The sequence below is a fragment of the Felis catus genome, chromosome A1, assembly GCF_018350175.1.
Source record: "Felis catus isolate Fca126 chromosome A1, F.catus_Fca126_mat1.0, whole genome shotgun sequence".
Classification (NCBI taxonomy): Eukaryota; Metazoa; Chordata; class Mammalia; order Carnivora; family Felidae; genus Felis; species Felis catus.
The window spans coordinates 174,090,231-174,111,044 of NC_058368.1; the positions used below are offsets into that span (position 1 = coordinate 174,090,231).

The 20,814-nt window shown below is 53.6% G+C and overlaps 2 protein-coding genes across 2 annotated transcripts in view; one reads left to right on the forward strand and one right to left on the reverse strand.

The window, feature by feature from the left end:
- Positions 1-796, forward strand: part of THOC3 (THO complex 3) — a 193,147-nt gene extending 192,351 nt beyond the window's left edge. Inside the window, exon 6 of the mRNA XM_045035172.1 lies at positions 681-796. Within this exon, the coding sequence (XP_044891107.1) occupies positions 681-781 (101 nt within the window). The 3' untranslated portion in view covers positions 782-796. The remainder of the gene's footprint in view (positions 1-680) is intronic.
- The window catches only part of CPLX2 (complexin 2), an 84,171-nt gene that overhangs the window by 31,082 nt on the left and 32,275 nt on the right, over positions 1-20,814 (reverse strand). The gene's annotated exons all lie outside the window — the stretch shown is intronic.

Sequence of the window (20,814 nt, forward strand, 5' to 3'; positions counted from 1 at the left end):
AAAGTAAACGCGTGCCGACGTCCAGCTCCCCGCTCTGGGGGCCTGACACCCGCCCCGGGTGTCAGGCCAGCACCCTTGTCATTGAAAGGGAGGGGGCTGATATCAGAGAGGTGTTAAGGATCCCCGGGCACCAGCCCGAGACTTCCTCCTGGATGCAACTGAAGTGTTGTAAAAGAACCGACAAAGAGGACCACGTGTTTCCGTGTTTGACTTGCTGTCGAAAGCGGTACCTGCCAAACCGTCTGGAGCCAGTGGCTGAGGGACCGAGGCTTCCGTGCTCTGGAAAACGCACCCCTTTCCCTGGGGTCAGCCTCACTTCCCCTCCCGCCTGAGCTCTCCTCGGCCTCAGCTCCACCGACGCCAAGGAAGCAAGGCCTTTGTCTCTCTGAGGCTCAGTCTCCCCGTCTAGAAAACACGGATAATGACTTCCTCTTGCCAGGGCTCTTTGGAAGATTAGAATGAGACACTATGTGTCAAAGTGACTCCGCACGCTGGCTGGTACCCGGTACCCGGGCAGCGAGCCTTCCTGCCCTTTGATCCCAACTTGCTCAAATTTAGAAATTCTGTTCGCAGCCACAGCTGTCTGCCTCCATACCCCTTCCTCTCTTGCAGGCTCTTTCTTTTCACCTAGACAGTGTGACAGCTTTGGACTCAGATCTTCTCTCTTTCATCCCCTCCAGGGTCAGATCACCTCTCTGAGCCTCAGTCTGCTCATCTTCAAAATGGGAACAGTCACAGCCACCTCAGCAAGTCACTGTGTGGGCAAGGAAATACTTTGTGATTGGTGACGTTTTGCGCACACGTAAGGACTTATTTTTCTGATTTGTGATCCTCTGGTGAGGGAGAGTTATCGGGAGTGTTGCCTGGGTGTGACCGCCTATGCCCTCAGGGGAAATTATCTGAGTTTGAGTCCACAAGAAAGACTTCTGGAGTTCACAACAGGCGGCAAGCGGATGTCTCTGTCGTGGAGGGGAACGCTGTGGGCTCCAGCTGAGGCAGCTTCTGTTTTTAGCTGGAATCATTGCCGCTCAGCCCCCCATGTGGAAAAAAGGAATGTGGTGCAGAAATAGCCCGTCCCAGGGGCTGCCCAAGAGAAGGGCTTATTTTGACTCAGGATGCTGCAGAAGCTGTGGCAGCCTTGTCAAAATACATCTGCCTCTTCTGGAGCAGCCCACGGCTCCTCAGACTCTCGCCAGGACCAAAGCACGGCTGCCAGACGTGCACATCTGGAACCGGGCCCCTGGGAGTGGAGGACAGCCCTGGCTTTGATTCCAACAATAACCACCTTCCGAGCACTAGAGGGCGGAAAATAGATATCCTATGTCAGTGGCACGAAGGAGCCCAGTTTGGTCTCCAGGCTCATCCGTCCCTGTGGTCCTCCAAATTGGCACGGGGCCCGGCAGAGTCTGGCAAGTGGAAGGGGGAGTGTCCGCAGCCCTTCCTCTGTGGAATTTGCAGTGGGCGTTCTCATACCCATTTCACAGGTGGGAAAACCGAGGCCCAGTCCACAGAGTGGCTTCTGGGGATGAGCTCTCACCCCAGCCACGTGTTTTCTCTTCTCCAAGCCCTGCTCTGCACCTTTGAGCTGCTGTGGCCTCTGCCTAGGATGCCCTTCCTCCTCCTAGAATTGTTCCCAAACCAGGAGACCTGTCTCTTCCTCCGGGCACGGTCAGTCCCTGCCTCACTGGGACTCTGTGCAGGCTTCATGGTGGCCCTCATTTGCCTGCCCAGTAACTTGGCACAGCTGCTTGTCAGAGAGGGGGCGGAAGCACCTTTTGGCACAGGGCCAGGCAGGCGCCTGCCCGGCGTGGGCCTGAAACATGTTTACCGAAAGAGTGAATGGCGATGGAGTGTTTCACCGAGGGGCACCCCAGCTCAAACCACCCGGGTTGATTCAGCACTCAGTCAGGAAGATAGGATATAGGACCTCTTTCAGGCTCCCTAACTTGAGGGCAGCTTCAGGGAGACGAGAAAACCGGTTCATGGCTCTCGAGCGGCACAGCCGCCTGCTCACAGCTCCTTTCTTGCAAGACGTCCTGAATCGGACTCATTCATCACCCACCAGAGCTATCACAGGTGGGGCTCTGCAACCTCCCTGGCTCCTCAGGTTCAAAGCCCTGGTCAGTGTGGATGTCCAGCTCCAAGTCCAGATGACTGGTCCCAAGCCATCTCCTGTCTCCCTGCCCCCTGCCCGTGGGTTCCTTGGGCCTTACCGGCTCCTCCCTGCACCACCGAGCCTCCCAGTCGTGTCTCCCCACCTCCACCGAGCTCTCGCGGTCCCGTCTCCATTCACATGCCTCGCACGGGGCTGACTCATAGATCCTTTGCGAGCCCAGCTCTGACCACGCAGTTCTGACCCTGCTCAAAACAGTCGGTAGCTCACCCCTTTCTCTGCTGACATTTTCCAAAGTGGATTGTGCAGGTATTAACGGGGGCTCTGTGCATAGGAGGCCCTCGCTCAGGTGAGTGGGGACTGCTGGGCTAAATGAAGTCAAGCAGATTTTTCCCTTCAGGAGGTTTTGGGGGCCTTTAATGTGCTCTTGTGGATGATGATTCTCAGAGAGGTGACACAGAGTGTAGCATTTCTAGAGCTTATCTGATCATGGAAGCTTTCAATGGGGAGCATCAAGGGAAGGGGTGTTCTGAAAAACGCGCTTCGGGAAATGCCGGCTCGTTGGCTGGAGCCTAAACTCCTGACCTTGGCACTCGAGGTCCTTTACGGCACGGCTGAGCCCACCTTTGCCACCGCCGCTCTGCCCATTCCAGTCGCATCCAGAAAGTTCCAGCCAAAAAGAACCCCCGGACGCTCCCTGTGCCTGCTGCTGCTTTCCTGCCTCTGTCTGCCGCCCACTCATCCTCCCGCCAGACTCACTCTTTCCCTCCATCCCAAGCCGCTCTTCCTTCCAGGCCCAGCCCAAATGTAACCCTTCCTCCAGCCTTCCCAAGTGATGGCAGGATGGGAGACCTCTCGCGTTCCTCTTGCCCCGTGGGCCCCAGTCTGGCCAGCGTTAGGTCAGTGAATGTGACATTATTATACAGAAATCTTTGGACCCACTCTAATTTGCTAAAAAAAATAAAATCACTTGCAAAGCTGAGTGATTTTAATCAGCATCAGTGCGGGTCTTTCCTTCATGGTGCGCCTTACCACTGACATAGCTTGATGCAGCGGCTGTGGTCCTGCTGCGTGGACTGAGCATTCCCCAAGGAGCCCCCGAGTCCGTGGCAAATGGGCAGCACCCAAAGCTAAAATGGATGAACATGCTTGGTCCCGTGTCAGCTGCCCTCCCCCCCCCCCCCGAAGGGACAATTCCATTAATATTGCAGGAGGGGACTAATGTTTACTGAGCGGCTGCTTGGAACACAGCACCTTACTCGATGCTTTACACACGTCATGTCCTCTGATGGGCGGAGCCCTGCCGGGGGAGGAGCTCCCGGGAGGAGCTGGAGTCTGGGAGGGCTTGGGGGACCTGCTGGGACCCACCCAGCTGGGAAGTGGTAACACCAAGGCAGGAACTCAGCTGAGAGCAGCGCCAAAGCTGCTTCTCCTGTTGGACCCCAGTCAGAGGACTTCTCCTCCAGGAGCCCACCTCGCCTCTATGCGGGGCCTCCCATGCCGGGCCGTTGTCCCCATCCAGCGTGGCACTCCCGTGCTTGCTTGGGCAGAGCCTCTGCTTGTGAGTTATCCTCCCCGTCAGCATGGGAGCCCCTCAAGGTCAAGTCTTATTTGTGTTTGCACCTCCGATATCTAGCATGGAGTTTGGCTGCATGCATGAGGTTATGCGTTTGAAGTGAGGCATAGATGTTTTTTGGCCCGAGGAAGATTCTAGGTCTTCGTGGGAATAGCCCTAGGAAGATACGGACTGAGGTCCAGTGCTTTGAAACCTACCATCATGCATTCCTATGGAATCGATAAGTCCTATCATCTTCTCGTCCAAAGGTGACTCCTGTTAGATGACTAAGCATCATTTTGAGCCACAAACACCCAACAGGAGGTGGTTGGTGACAACAGACAGGTCAGCACTATGCAAACAAGCAAACTGTTGAAAGGTGGATGTCATTTTAGCTACACAGCAATACTAGTTGGCATTAAAACACACACCAACACAGTCTCCCTGCAGCATGCAGAGGAATCCTAAAAAAATGCAAAGTAGATCATGTCACACCTCTGTTCAAAACCCTCTAGTAGTTTAGAATAAAACCACCACACTTAGAATGAAGTCCAAAGTCATTTCCTTGGTCTCCAAGGCTCCACACGAGCTAAGCCCCCTCTTCCCTCTACCCTCCTTGTCCACCATTCTCCCCTTCCTTGCTCCACTTGAGCCACAGGCACTCTGTCTTTCTCAAGCTGCCAACCTTGTTCCTGCCTCAGGACCTTTGCACTTGCTATTGCCTCCACCTAGAACACTGTCTCCCCCCACCCCCGCCCCATCCTTACTTAGCTGACTCCTTGGTATTCACTTTCGGGCTTGAATGTCCCCCCTCAAAGAGACTGTCCCTCCTTTACTCTCTAAATTCTGTTTAAACGAGGATGTCAGTTCCTATCTCATTACTCTGTTTAATGGCCTTTATAACACTTGCCACTGTCTGAAATTATTTTGTTTGTTTAAATATGTTTATGTGTATATTGCTTGTCTCCCCAATTAGCATAAAATCGGCAGGAGGAGAGAAACCTCATCTGCCCTGTTCACTGCTGTGTCCTGCTGCCTGTAACACCCACGGTGGCACAGGAGACTTGCTCTCTGAGTAGGAAGACAAGGAAGTGCTTTAGAATACAGGCTCGGGCTGATGGCTGGGGTTCAGATCCCAGCCCTCCCACTTATTGGTGGATGACATCCCCACTTTACAGATGAGCAGACTGAGGCACCAGGAGGTTAAGTGACCTGCCCGAGGTCACCCAAGGGCACACAAAGCACTCACAAACCCCACCTCCTCAGTGCAGTGGACAAGGATCTCTGCTGCTCCCTCCAAGCTGCTGTCCCACCCTCTCCCTTAGGCATGCTGACCCGCCTGCGATTTCCTGGAAATACCCTGTCCTTTCTTGCCTCTGCCCTTGTGCACCTGGCCCTCCCTTCGCCTAGAGCACCTTCACCTCCTCTTGTCAGCTGGCTAACGCTTCTATCCCGGGCAAGACTCACCTCAGCACCAGGTGCGTGTCCTGACCCCAAGAGGTATGTTGGCCCTGTCAGTAGCGATCCCCACTGTTCTCATCCTTGCCTCCCCCTGCACCTGGCTAAGCTGAGTCCCGCCCCCCCCCAACTCACCCCCACCCCCCACCCCCCAGCACCGTCTCCTGCATCGTCTGTGTTTGCCTGTATCTCATGCAGCCCTTCCCGCCCTGCACCCTCCTGGCCTCTACCACCAGCCTGTGGGCTGTTTGAAGGCTCGGCCACATCTGAATGTTCAGGGCCTGGCGCGAAGCAAGCATGGAAGAGGATTTGTTGCAGGAAGGGGCATGATGATCAGCCCTTCGAGGCGGCCGCCGGGTGGGGACTAGAGCGATATGGCCAGTACCAGGGGCCAGAAAGCTCTCCGACAGGGAGACGCCCTGAGCCTTTCAGGGCAACCACGGATCAGGGACCGGGTGGGGCCGGTGGCCTCCTCTCCTCCGTGGTGGTTGCCTGTGGCTTTCAGCTCCCTCTGCTGTCTCGCGGGGCCTGGTGAAGCTGGGGTTGACTCTTTGTGACTGGTACCAAGTAACAGGCCCTGTCTGTGTCTGGGAAGTTCTGCAGTCAGGCTCCTCCTGGGGGAGAGGGCTGGGGCTGAGCAAGGCTGAGCCTCCCCCCGATCCTGCCCTGGACTGAGGTGGGGCAGGCGGTGCCCGTCTGAGGCTCAGACAGCTTTCCGGGGATGGCCTGTTTCCTCCCAGAGCGCCTCTGACTCTGAGTGGAGGGGCACTGGATTTTGGCATCCTACAGCTGGGTTCAAATCCCAGCTTCCCGTTCTCGCTGCCACTCTGAGCTAGACGGGCGTGACAAAATGGGACACACAGGAAAGCACTTTATCGTGGCAAAGGTGCTGACGCAGCTCGGAGGAGGAGCGAAGCTTGAGTTTCTCTGGAGCCTGCTGACGGCCCTGGGGTCGTGAGTGCAGTGTGGGGAGGGTAAGAGGGTAAGAGGGACCTCCACGCGCACGCACACCGCTCAGCTTCTCAAATCGCCTCAGATGCTGGAGGGCTGGGAGAGGGGCCTCATTTGCAAGTGTTTTCCAGGCATAAACGCCGCCCACACTCCTCCACACAGCTCCTCCTAGCCAACCTGTACTGCGTTGCCAGAAGAATCTTCCTAAAATACTCCTCACATCATATCACTCCCCTGCTCAGAAACTTCCTGCGGTGACCTCACGTTGCCTGGGATGAGCCTGGCTCCTCTGCTGGCACCCGAGGCCCTCCACAGCCCCCACGTCGCTCTGTTTATGTGTTCAGGGTCCGGTCTAGAGTGTCCCTCTTGTATTCTTGTCAGTGAGTCATGTCAGGGTCACCCGAAGATAAGAAGTATCCTTCCTGTGTTATGTATGATGAAGACGACGCTCAGAGAGGTTGACCGACTTGCCCAAGGCCATCCAGGTGGGGCCTAACTGCACCTGGAGACCCCTGAACTTTGGGGTCCCTGAGCTCAGCGAGGCTGCAGGGTGGGGCTTGCCTTGGTGGGGCTCTGAGGACCTCCAGCTGTGGGCGGCAAACCACCCCAGCGACCCTGGAGGGATTCAGCGCAGAAGCAAGCTTTTCAGATGGAGAAGGCAGACGGCCCAACTTACAGGCACGAGGTCGCGGGCATTGAGGGGGACCTGAGGCAGCGACAACACTTCGGGCAGCTGGGGAGGAGAGAAGTGGCAGACTGGTGCAAGCCCCAGCTGTGCCACCCACCAGCCGTGAGGACAGGCCTCTGTCCCTCTGCACCCAGGGCTGTAGCCATAGGTTTGCTGTGAGAGTAAAACATGGTGGTGGTATACAGCAGGTGTTTAATAAATGCCTAGCATCGAAAAAGTTCTTTTCTTTTTTCTCTTCAGAGTTGGAAGAGTCCTCAGAGATCCTTAAATCCACCCTGATTTCCTTTTTGCAGATGAGGAAACTGAGCCTTGGAGGAGGGGAGTGCTGTGTCCAAGATGACACAGCTGGAGGGAGGTGGAGAGGGCTGGGGCCTGTGTCTCTCACTTGCTCATCCAGCTGTCTGCGTCCCACCGACCACATGTGCCCTTGAGCTCCTGGGAACCCACAGGCGTGGCCAACTGGTGTGATGTGCTTGTCCAGTGGAGTTGCAGACTGGGATTCTGGTGGCCCCGCGCCTACCCCCAAGGAGGACCGGCCAGGCACCGGGGTGAGGTGTGGGTGTGTGCGTGCACGCTCAGTAGTGAACGGCTGTAAGCCGAGCCTCAAAATAAAAGAAGAGCCATGACAGCCACGTGGCTGGCATGATTGTCTGAAGTCTGTCCCCCCCTGATTTCAAGAGGGCGAGACAGGCCATCATACCAGTCAGACTTCTGAAGATGAACACACTAGTGACTCCTTTGCCCTGGTACCAGCACCACCATCCTGGGTTCCCTCGCACTACCAGAGCCCTAGATTTCTGGCCCTAGGAGGCCAAAGGCCAGGGTGCAAATCATGGCTCTGCTGTCTACCTGTCATGTGACCTTGGGCACATCACCCGTCCATTCTTCCCATAAATATCCCCTGGGCTCTTATTCTGTGCCAGGCAGTATTAATGAGATCCCTACCCTCAGGAGGCTCACAGTCTAGAATGGGTAACAGATACTTTTGCAAACCAAAGACGAAATAATTCAGATGTCAATAAATATGCCGAAGAAAATAACACAGTGTGAGGTGGTCAGGGGAGGAGATGTGGGGAGGGGTTACTCTAGAGGGAGCAGCCCTCATGGGAAGGTGACATTTGCATGATGTATAATCTGCCAAGGAGAGGGAGAGGCAGGTGCCAAGGCCCTGGGGCAGGAATGAGCTTGGTGCTTTGGAGCTGTAGAGAGAAGGCTGATGTGGCTGGAGCTGGGGGAACAGGGGGGAGAGTTGGGGAAATGAGCTGGCAGAGGCCTGCAGAGGCCAGGCCACCCAGGGTCTTGAGGGTCCCAGTGCGGACTGTGGATGTTAGTCTGAGAATAGCGGATCTCTGCAGAGCTGTAAGCAGCAGAGGAACGGGTTCGACTGACATTTAACAAGACCCCTCTGGCTGCTGCGTGGAGGACAGATTAGGGGAGACGGCTGAAAGTGGGGGATGGGCTAGAAGGGTGTAGCTGCTCCCCCAGGGAGGTGATGGTGTGGACAGGGCAGTGGAGACATCAAGAAGTGTGCAGCCTCTTAACATCTTGGAGCTTAAGCTCTGTGTTCTGGAAAGGAAAGAGGTCTGGAGTGGACTCTCACGCAGGATGGCACGAAGATGAAGGGAGAAAACCTCCAGGAGGGTGAGCTGCTGGCTGTGGAACCTGCAGGCATATTCTGTCATGGGCGCTGGGAAGGCCTCCTGGAGCCACTGCGCAGGCCTGCCTGGGGTGTCCCCATCTCTGATCCTCATCAGGGGATGCTCTAGGCAGAGGGGTGGCTGGGAGCCCACTGAGACTTGTCTCTGGGGTCCTGTCTCTGAGGCTGCTGATTGAAACATGCTTCCCTAAAGGACAATCCAGCCCCCAAACAGAGGCCCATCTTCCTAATCCCTGCGGCTGACAAACATCCCATTGGTTCTCTTCAAATGCCCTACGTAATCTGGTGCCTTCCTCCCTCTGCAAAGGCACTTTTCTAGCCCCCTCTTTTGTTTTTAAATGTTTATTTATTTATCTTGAGAGAGAGAGAGAGAGAGAGAAAGCAAGTGGGACAGAGAGAGAGGGAGAGAGAGAATCCCCATCAGACTCTGTGCTGTCAGCACGGAGCCCGATGTGGGGCTTGAACCCACAAACACTCAGATCATGACCTGAGCCAAAATCAAGAGTCGGATGCTTAACTGACTGAGCCACCCAGGTGCCCCTCTACTCTCCCCTCTTTTTAAGCCACTTGTGTTCTTTCAGCTCTGAGGGGTTTGATTCCCTTCCTCTATGTGTAACAAGTTCATTCCCACCTCAGGGCCTTTGCATTTGCTACACCTGGGCTGTTCTTTTTCTATACCTGGCTGGTAGCTTCATGAGAAGTCTGCAAATTGCCCCCTAGACAGCATTGCATATAACCCCATACCTCCTCTTAACAAGCTCATTAACCTTATCTCATAGATGAGGAGACCAAGGTCAAGAGAGATGCTGAGTGTGCCTGAGGTCAGGAGGGTGGTGAGGGTCGTTTCTAGGGTGGGCACACAGGGCCTCTGCTCTCAAATCTGCTACACCAGTAAGACCTGAGATTAAAACACGCAGTAAAGCAGGGACTCCTGTGCAGGGAACGGTGTGGGGAGGCCTTAGAGGGTGAGGGGCTCCCCAGAGTCCTGTGCTCCCAGAAAACCATCTTCATCGCTGGTTTGATGAGAGGGGCCCAGATGAGAGGAAAAATCGGTATAATTTTGAAGAGTCACTGCTTAGCTCCCAAAGTATGTGACCTTGGGCCCCAGAGAGCCAGCTACCTGCTCCCTCGTTAACCCCTTGCTGGTGAGGAATAATCCCTTCCCCCTGAAGGCTTCCTCAGTCCCCTAAGGTGACAGACTAGGCAGGGATTAGGGTGTTCCCTTGCTCAGAAACCCCCTCCACAGGGGAAAACCTGAGTGCCTTCGTGACAAAATGTGAGTAGGAAGGAGGCAGTAAGTGTGTGTGTGTGTGTGCGTGTGCGTGTGTGTGTGTGTGTGTATCTGCATGTGTGCTTGTGTGGACATGCACCACCCTCTGTGAGTACATGCGTGTGCAATATTACACAATACGTGCGTGTGTGTGTGATGGGTGTGTGCATGACTCTGAGTATGTGCATATGTGTGACGTTACACCATGAGTACACATGTGTTTGTGTATGTGTGTGCGTGTATGTGTGTGTGTGAGAGACAGAGAACACAGTGTGTGCTCCTAGGGGCTACGGTTTCACTGTTGACAGCTCAGGGCTTTCTGGCTGATGCTCTGAGCTCCCGTAGGTGTTGAGGAAGGTCAGGCCATCACAGCGATGCCTCTGAGCTTCTTGTGTTCCCCCAAGGCTCACGGGGAGGCAGAACTGGGGAGAGAGGCCTCGAGGAAGGTGGGAGCCAAGTCCAGCTTGTTGAGGCCTGACCAACTGACCCCCCTGGGCTGATTCAGGCTGCCCGCCGGACACTGGGTGGCTGACGATGTCTGCCTGGCTGGCTGACCCTCCCAGTCACTGGCTGGCTGACCCTGTGAGGCTGGGTGACTCATCTCTCCCAGCAGCCTGTTCTCCGGAAAGCCTGCCTAAATCCTAGCTCAGCCTGTGGGCTATTAGCTGTTTGGAGCCATGACTCCTGATTCCCAGGATGCAGTGAGAAGGATCTTTAGGCCTTCAGACTCACTGCCTCCCCAGAGCCTCTGGCACTCATCTCCAGGGCCTCTGGTTTTATTGCCTTAGTCCCTCTGTGGAATGGTTGTCACGAGGTGGGTGTATAGTGAGGGTTTAAGAAGGGCGGGGCCAACAGATGCTCAGGCTGCTTCAACGCCCGGAGGTGCAAGCCTGTGCTGTGGCCTCCGCAGAGCCATCTTGCAGTTGCACATGGGCAAGCCGGGCCACTGAGGCAGAGGGCCAGGCAGGGCCAGAGGAGGAGGGTTGGGAGCCAGGGAGCAGTGACTCCATGGCCAAGATCCTTCCCCAGGCACTGAGAGTCTAAAGAGATGTTGGTGGTGAGGATACAGTGTGGCTTCCCGTGAACCGGGGAGGAAGCACCGTCGGGTTGGGGGGGGGCTGTTTGTTGCAGTGGCTGGGAGAGGGGAACACGCGGAAAGAGCTCAGAGTTGGGAGTCAGGCTTGATTCCGATGTCGGTGACCTTGAGCAGGTCACGCCCCTTCTCTTAGTTTCCTTTTCTGTAAGATGAGATAATACTAGCTTCTTGGCTATGTCGTTGGGAGCAGTGATTCACCAGACAGGAACGTGTATGTAAAGCGTCTAGGCACACAGTGGGTGTTCAGTAAGTGTCAACACTGGGAGTGGTTGAGGAAGTGATTAGCAAGGGCGCTAAGACACCTGCTGTTCTTGATGGAAATGTGGGCCCTGCTCTGGGCAGCCTGCTCTGCCACTTCTTGCTCTGGGCGCCCATGTCCCCCTCCTTCACGGCACTATCTGCTGGACTGTCATTATCAGTCCATATCCCATATCTTTTCCGCAATTCCCAGAGTTCCTGGAAAGGAGGGACCTTGGGAGGAATGCTTGTGGCTGACTGAATGATGCCAGTCCGAGCAGTGAGCACTGGAAGGACTAAGGTCAAGGGGAAGATAATGAACATGTATTCCGTTCTTACTAGATGTTCTACCTACTTCGTCTCATGTCTCACTAAAACTTTGTTTCATATCCCCATTTTGCTGATGAGAAAATTGAGGCTCGGAGAGAAGAGAGACTAGTTCACGGTCATTCACAGCTGGGCAGGAGTCCCACCCAATCTGTGGTTCTAGTCACTGTTCCATTCTGGTCTAAGGCAAAGAAGGGAGACCACTGCCCTGGCCCCCATGCCTGAGTACCAAGGTGCTCCCGGTGTCTGAGAGCCACTTTGGAGGATGCCTCTGCAGTAGAGGTGCCCATGTGTCCCTGCTGGTGGGACCTGGATCCTTTGGAGCCTGCAGGGTAGAGGAGGCTTGGGGGCCCTGGAATCTAGGGCTTAGAAATAGGATTTTTGCCAGCAGCAGGAGCGTGGACCCCAGAAGCCCGCAGCACAAAGCAGGACCATAGTGGCTCCGTGCTCAGGTTTTCTCCACTAGAAGGCTCAGGCGTGTGTTCCGGGTGCATCTCCTGTGTGTAGCTGCCGTTTCCATGTGTGCACCCGCTCCCTGGGTGGACCTCTGTGCATCACTGTGTTTGTACCCACATGAGCACGTGTGTAAGCCTACATGTGCACCTGCTGGGGTTTGCACAAAGTGCGCACCTGTGCAGCCGTGAGTTCTGACTGTGCATCTGAGTGTTTGTATCCTTGTACAAGTTTGCAGTGTAGGGGGGATGTGTGTGGTTGTGGCGCGGGGCGTGGTGGGGTGGCTGGGATGTAAGGTGAGAAGCTGCCAGAGGAGACAGGGGTGTCCAGCAGCCACTGAGCCTCACTGTCCCCTCAAGATCTCTGCTTCTAGAATCATTCACGTAATGAAATTCAATGCTTTCCTTGTCTCTACCTTAAAACATTTCTGGCACAGACTTTGTAGTTAGAGAGTTCTCAGCTCAGATCCTAGCTGTACCATCTGCTGTGCGGGAGGCTGGTGAGTTACCCACTTTCCCGGGCCCAGGGTTCCTCTGTCACACTGTTGTAACGACCGGAGATGACACCTGTGTGCCCAGTGCACAGGAGTTTCTTTGAGCTGAACGTGCTATAGAAAGAAGTCTTGTCAAACCATGTGTGTAAGCAGGGGCTATTTCCTTGACATCATTACAAGACAGTCTCCTTCCTTCCTGGCCATGCTTATCCTTTTCTCTGGCACCAACTAATGCAGAAGAGGCGAGATCCTCTCAGACCTGCTGCATGACTCAGAATAACTGCACACCTTGGCATCGGGACAGCATGGCTTGTGTGGGCTTTCTAGACTTTGCCTTGAGATGAATTGTGCTGATTTTTCACCCTCCGTGGAAGGCTAGACACTAAGCTCTTAAACTAAAAAGGGAGGCATCTCCTATTTTAAAATGAATGGAATGCACAGAATTTTTGAAGCTGTAGGCTTTATAAAGTAAGGTGTTTGTTTTGCAGATCTTGTGGTCTTTTCAGGCAGGGCCCACCTGGTGGTGAGGTTGGGCATTGCAACCCAGCTCTATTCAGTTTAAAGCACGCCTGGGTGGCTCAGTGGGTTAAGCATTCGGCTCAGGTCATGATCTTAAGGTTCCTGAGTTCGAGTGCCGCGTCAGGCTCTGTGCTGACAGTGCGGAGCCTGGGTCCTGCTTCAGATTCTGTGTCTCCTTCTCTCTCTGCCCCTCCCCCACTCGTGCTCTGTCTCTCTCTCTAAAATATAAATATTTAAAAACTTAAAAAAAAAAAAAAGCCCGAGTGCCTCCATGGAGCCGAGCGTTGCACTGGGTTTGTCACTGTGTGGGCTCACTTCCCCTGGTCAGACGGCAGCCCATTTTATAGGCTAGGCATCCAGCCTGCTCAGGGCCACCTGCTGTTAAGCAAGAGACTCGAATTTGAGTGTTGGCCTTCTAACCTCAAGTCACCTTCACCAAGACGGCTATTTTTCCACCTCTTTTTTTTTTAAGTTTATTTATTTTGAGAGAGAGAGAGAGAGAGAGAGAGAGAGCACGTGGGGGAGGGGCTGAGAGAGAGAGAGAATCCAGAGCAGACTCCGTACTATCAGCACAGAGCCCAATGTGGGGCTCCAACTCATGAGATCGTGACCTGAACCGAAGTCAGATGCTTAACTGACTGAGCCACCCAGGCGTCCCCGTTTTTTTCCACCTCTTTTAAAGAAATGGAATCTAAGAAGGTTAGGATGAGGCTGCTTTGGCTGGGGTGAGGGTGGTGGGCCTGGAAACCCCTGGGTGGGGGCCCTCTCACCTCCGAGGTAGCCCCCAGGGGACTGTTGCGGAATCTTGGGGCTTCACCGTGCTTGGCTGGAAATGCATGGCCCCAGCCCCAAGCTCCAGCTGCACAGGAAAGGCCCCGCTCTGTGGCCTGGGTGGGGGAACAGCCCTGGAGGCCCTGGGGAAGCCCAAAGGTGACTGACAAGAGGAGGATGTGAGGGGGTGAGAACTAGCTGGACAGTGAGGGTGGGGCGCAGCTGGTGCCCTGTATTTGCCAGGATGCGTGAGGGCACCCCCCTCCCCAAAACATTCCTGGACCCAGGATTCTGTCCGCTGCATCCATTCCCTCCACTTGGGAATGTATCTCTCATTTCTAAATGAACATTGCAAGAAAGAGAAGAGTCATTTCCCTACCCAGAAGCATTTCTGAGGGGTATTGTGGTTTAAGAAATATGTTTACAAATTGTTTGCCAACAACTTCACGATCACCAGCTGCAATTATCTTGTCTAATCTGTCTCCCCAACTAGACTGTGGGCCATGAGGGAACGGGAACCTTGACTGTCACACCCAGTGTGGGCTCCCGAGGCCCAGCGCAGCGGCGGGCACATGGGGGGTGCTTAGCAAACATTGGTCAATGAGTGACCGGAGCAAAAGGGAACATCGTTTCCATTTCACAGATAAGGAAACCAAGGCTCACAGAGGTTAAGGCAGAGCATGATTAAGCAGCTGGTAGACAGCCAACCACAATTTGGATCCAGCTTCTGGCTTTATTGTTAGCTGTGCGGCAGCAATGAATTGGATGAATTTATTCACCCACCCCTATCCTGCTGAGTAGAGATGGAGACTGACCAAATTCTGGCCCAGTAAGCCGGGAATCCACCCTCCAGCCTCCCCATCCAGGTCCCATCAGTCTGTCTGCAGAATGGGGACACAAAGACAGGATCTCTCTGGGGCCTGGGGAGGATTAATCAGCAATTAGTGTGCAAAACACTTTCCAGACAAATGTTAAGTATTATTAGTATTTAAATTTAGTTTCATCTTCTCCTGCAACCCAACAAAAGGGAACAGATGGTCCTGGCTCCAGGTGGAGAAGGGGAGGGCGGGGCCACTGGGCACCAGCGGGAAGTTTTCAGCTCTCTGGCTTCCAATTAGCCCCTGCCTGATGCGCGAGCCCGGGGCGTTGTGCTGTGGGGCTGTGGGGAGGTCTTTCTCCTAAAAGCCAAGTGAAGGTCAGGGGAAAGCACAGCTTGGGGGCTGAATTCCCCTTCCTAGCTGTGTGACCTTGAGCAGGTCACGGCTCCTCTCAAAGTCTCAGATCAAGGATATCTTGTGACAAGGAGTACAAGAGACCCAACTGAGAAAGCGCTGGCCCTGGTGCCCCAGCCATGGTAAGCGCTCAATGAACAGGACTCCTTTAGGACACCCAAGCTTGGGTCTCCTTTCCTCTGGAGAGACTCTCTGAGAATTAAAAACACCTTGGGGGCTGCGGCGCCTGGGTGGCTCAGTTGGTTAAGTGTCTGACTTCGGCTCGGGTCATGATCTCATGGCTCGTGGGTTCAAGCCCCACATCCGGCCCTGTGCTGACCGCTCACAGCCTGGAGCCTGCTTCGGACTCTGTCTCTCTCTCTCTCTCCCCTTCCCTCACTCAAGCTCTCTGTCTCTCAAAAATAAATAAATAAATAAATAAACTTAAAAAAAAAATTAAAAACACCCTGGGGGTGGCGGCATCTTGCAGATCTGAACACAAGCTAAGGCTCCACCCCTTGTGTGACCTCCTCACGTTCCTTATCTGCAAAATGGGCAATACCGTGGTGCCCGCTCTGCCAGGCTGGAGATCAGCTGAGGTGATGGCTTTGGAAACTGTAGAGGGCGGTACACATGGGAATGACTGCTTCTATTTCCTTCTTTTTTCTGCCCAATGGTCTGTCTTTTGGGCTGTGGAGGGGAGGGGGAGTGTGGAGGAGATAGCATGTGGGGACAAATCCACCTGTAGCCCACCCTGGCTGCGCCCCACTTCTGGGCTCCGTCCTTGCCTCTCCTCCTGCCCCCATTCAATTAGGGAAACTCACCGCAGACCTGGGAAAAAAGGCCTCACGTGCCCGAAATACCGGGGGAGCGGAGGGACCACCGGGGCATGCTGGCGATGTGCAGAGAATGGGCTTGGGGAGTCAGGCAGCCCCGGGTTCATCTCTGGAATCTGCCCCTTTTTATCTCTGGGACCCTGGGCACAGGGCTTTACCTCTCTAAGCCTCAGCTTTCTGACCTGTACAATGGGAATTATAGCACCCTTCTAGAAAGGGCCATAGCAAGGATCAAATTAAATGAGAGAAAATATTGAACCCAAAGCCACAATGCCTCCTGGGACGACTCTGAGCTTTCTCAAAGGAGAGCAGAAGGGGAAACAGCTACTAACTTGGTGGATTATCTTCACCTTCCTATTTTTGGTCCCCCTTCTTCCGGTAACAGCCCCTTGTTATAGCAGCTGGGGAACTGCCGGAGCTCTGCGGTCCGAGATCGAGATCGCTGTATTCCTCTGGTCGAAGGAGGCCACGTGACCTAAACCAAACCAATAGGAATGAAGCCTAGGACCTTCGCGGGTGCTACCGGGAGAGAGGTCCTGCCTTTGCAGGTGACTTGGAGCTGTTGGACGAATGGTGCCAATGGCGACATCTCGCCACCCCCTGGAGAGAGCCTGCCCGAGGACACTGGACAGCCCAGCGGAGGGCAGGGCTGAGAGAGGCGGAGGGAACTAACTTCTTGATGACGCCATGAGGACCCAGGACCCAGGTGTGCGTGAGTCTTGGGCAAACCACCACCTTACCTTTTTCTTGTTACTTAAGGGCAGTTGGAGCTTTCAAAAACCACTGGCAACTTTTTGTCTTACTGACTCACCCACAATGAGTAATTTGGTTCTAGCAGAACCTTTTTCAACAAGGGGGATATGGCAGCCTCTGGGAATAAGGTGCAGGTGTTTATTTAGATTTAATTTGCTAACATTTGGTGAACATTTCTGTGTTTGTGTTCTTGAGGGATATCGACCTCGTAATGCCTTGTCTGGTTATGGGATCAAGCTGATGCTGACCTTGTAAAATGACTTGGGAAGGTTCCTTCCTGAAAGATGTTGTGCCGAATTTGTGTTATTTCTTCCTTAAGTGTTCGGTGGGATTTGCCAGTGAAGCATGATGCAGATTTGTGATGCTATAAATTATCTTAAAAAACGAGGGGCTGTTTTGTTCACGATTTCCGTCTGAGGTTGGCTGAACTATTCCCCAACAATTTTGTGACCTGAATTCTTGTTGTCAGCTGCTCCTGCCTCTGATAACGTAATACAATCTAAATTCATGTGTCATGGGTTTGTGGTTTTTACTTAAAAAAAAAAAAAAAACCAACAAATTGTTTGCCATCTGTTTTTTTTTTTAAATTGACATAATGCATTTAATATTTATCTTCTCTTAAAGCTGACATACCCTGCTTCATTTTCAGCTCCATCCACCCCTTCACCTGCCTCCCGGCTTGCCCCTGCTTTGCTCTGCCTGGAGCTCTCTTCCCTGCCCCAGCCCTGGTTTGCTCCATTGGGATACCACTTCTCCTAAACTTTTCTGGCTTCCCAGGCTGGGCTAGGTGATGCACCTGGCTCTGCCCACTCCCGGGGCTTCCCCCTACCCAAGCTCGAGTCATATTATATTGAACTTGTCTCTGTTTGTCTCTGTCCCAGACTGTGAAGTGCTTGAGGGCGGACTCTGCATCCGCTCAGGTCGTTGTTAAGATTCCAGCTCTGAGCACAGAGCCTGGCACGTGGGCCCTTGATAAACCCTTGTTGAGTGAATAAACATTTGTCGCTCTTTGTGTCCACAGCCATAGCGATAATAAGCACCCCTCTACGTGCACACCCCTCTGGATAGTTTGCAAGCGTTTTCACGTGCTTTGTCTCATTTGAGTCTCCACAATAATTCTGTGCTGTTGGTGGCATCACCCGATTATATATTTATGGGGACACTGAGGCCCAGAGAAGCACAGGGACTTGCCAAGCTGTGCCAGTGACAGAGCTGGCATGCCAAGGTGGGTCTCCCTGACTCCAAATCCAGTGACTCCCCTTCCTCTCAGTCACATGCTGAGATGCTATTTGAAAAATGTTTTAGCATTTACCCCTAAGTGAAATCTTGTGCTGAAACTGTAGCCACTGAGAGAAAGGGGTGTTGGGCCATGATGGGGGCTGGAGCCACGTGCCCTGCAGAAGCCTGGGCTCCCAGGTTAGATGGGTCCACAGCTTCCCAAGAAAAGAGACAGGGGGCAGGGAAACTGGATTGGACAGCAGAAGGCAGGCAGCGGCCCAGCCCAAGGTCTGGGCGGGGTTTCCAAAGCAGGGCCTGACTATGGCAGGAGTGGGTAGAGAGAGTTCCCTCTGGTCTGGGGACCAACGGACTGTGGATGTGGGTTCAGCTATCCCCTCCCTAGCCTCCCGTCCCCATGCCAGATCCTTGCTGCCAAAGCTTTCCCCAGCACACTGACCTAATGCACGTATGAAACCAAGGTTTCTAAGAGCTCACGGAGTGGGGTTTGGGCTTTGGGCTCAAAGCTTTCTTCCCTGGCTTACCATTTCTTCCTGTTTCCATTTGCCCTACCTTTGACTCATTCTCAGGTCTCAGCCTAGATGCCCCCTCCTCCAGGAAGCCTTCCCTGACTCTCTCTATAGGAAAGGAGTCCCACTTTCCCCGCCACACTTCTTTTTATCACAGACTTAAATGCCTTAGAGGCTCACTGTGTGTTCATGTTTCTTGACTCTGCTTCTTTGAGAGCAAGGACTGTCTTCCTCATATCCACATCTGTAGTATGCAGTGCTTCTCATCTGTAAACTGGAGGTGGCAATTCCTAATCATGGGGTGGATTGTGGAGATTCAGTCATAAGCGAGATTTCAGAAACCTCATGTTATAGCTGACATGCAATGTAGCATGATCATTTTTTCTTAGCTGCGGCTAAAGAGGGCTTCCTCTGGGGCAAGCAGAGTGCTAAAGGCTTCACGTGTGCGGCCTCACTGGATCTTCTCAGCACACGCTTCCTTCTGTTGGTCTGAGCAGTGAAGAGTTTGGGGCAGAGGTGCTTTTCTGGAAGGTGTGGAAGACTGAGGGGTCCAGCCATGGGGACTGTGTCCCCAGTCCCTCCACACTCAGACTCCAACCTGCTGGGTCCACACTGGCTCCTCAGAGAGGGGCAGTTTGACCCTACCTTCTTTGAGCCCGAGGGCAAACACGCCTCCTGCTGTCTAGGGCCTTCCAGCTAAGCTGACATTTCCAGAAGGAGCATAACTGAAAGCTTAGGAGCCCAGTAAAAAGACAGCAACAGGCAAAAGAACAGTAAAAATGGCAGTTTCCAAAGCCCACGTTTCTGATTGTGCAGGGAGGCAGCCGAGCCCAGTAGAAAGAACCTGGACTTGAGTCCCACAGACCTGGCTTCACTCTTAATAAGTTAGTTCATCTCTCTGAGCCTCAACTTTCCTGGAAATGAGGCAACCAGGACCTACCTTTCTGTGTTGTGAGGATGTGTGCCTGCAAAGCAGGGCACTCAAGAGTCTTCTCATCTCTCATGGCACTGAGCACAGGGCCAGGCACACAGAACATAAGGAGCCATGGGTGGTTGACTATTAACTACTACCATCTCCCACTCTCAGATAGAGACAATGCTTGATCGCCATCTGTATCTCCTATACTACTTTTGGGGCCAGGTACCATTTTGGTCTCTAGGACACATTTGCTGAAGGAATGGGTAAATTCCAAATGGTGGGAAAACAGGAGCACAGACAACAGGTATGAAAGGAAGACTAAGCAGGGTGTTAACGGTAGACCAGGAAGGAGCTAGATTTCGCTAGAACAAACTATCAGGAAGTGGGGAAGATGCCTTTGCATGAGTTGTGCCCCAGCTTGCAATTCCCTTTGGCTTCCATGTCTGACATACTTATCTGTCTCTTAAATCTCAATTCAAATGCCACCTTCTCACTAGCTCTGTTTTACCCTCTGGGCCGATGCCCTTTGGGATTCTGTACCTGGGGCGCCTGGGTGGCTCAGTCATTAAGCAGCTGGCTCTTGGTTTCAGCTCAGGTCATGATCTCACAGTTCATGAGTTTGAGCCCCGAGTCGGGCTCTGCACTGACAGTGCTGGAGCCTGCTTAGGACTCTCTCTCTCCCTCTCTTTCTGCCCCTCCCCTGCTCACACGTGTGTGCACATTTACTATCTCTCTGAATCAATAAATGCATAAAAACTTAAAAAAAAAAAGGATTCTGTTCATGCCTCTGTTGTGCACTTTTAATCCCAGGTCATAGTTCTTGGTTTACCTGACTGGCCTCCTGCCTGCCTGTGGGTTCCCTGAGGGCAGGGACCATGTCTGGCCTGTCTCAGGGTCTCCGTGGCTGTGGAACTCTGCAACCAGTAGGCTCAGCTCATTCTCTTCCCCAGCAAAGGTCTATTGAACTAATGAATGTTCTACTCAGAGCCCAGAACAGAAGCACTTGTGTCTGGATACTTCCTCCTTCTCAGCAGCCAATTCAAAGCCCAGTGGAGATGACAGGCCCAGCTGGCCCTTGCTTGCATGGCGCCCCGGAGGCTGCAGCTGCTGGCCTTGGAAGTGGAGTTTGTGTGGGGCGACTGTGTAGAAGGGCGGCTCTGACAGCCAGGAAGCACACTGGGTTCCAGTTCTCTCTGCCACTGCCCGACCCTGGGTAAGTCCCTTCCCCTCTCTGGGCTTTGACTTCTCCTTCTGTGACTAGAGGACTGGGGACAGAAGAGACTGTCCTCGAGAGCTAGCTGGTGTTCCTCCTCCTTCTAAAGTTCTATTCATTTATCTCCTGGGCTTCTCAGAGACCGATAGACACACGTAAACACGTGTACACACACCTACGCGCAGGAACAGACACGGCCTACCCAGACACACACACACACACACACATACACACAGAGATTCACATCAATATACTGACTTTCAGAGACCCAGAGACGCACAATGGCCTAAATGTCACGCTTGCACGGGATATGGAGACATTCGGGCTGCTGTGCACACACATCCCCCCAGATACATGAGACTTGACTTTTCAATACTCACACAGATACGCAGTCTCACTGGTACCTGCAGGTGCGTGAGCACAAGCACACACGTTCCCTTTGGGGATCCAAGCTGCTGCAGTGGGGGTGACTTGAGGTAGACACGTATCTCTGCCCTGGCAGGTGACATGTCTCTCTGGCCTCTCTCCCAGGCTTGGGCTGGGCAGAGT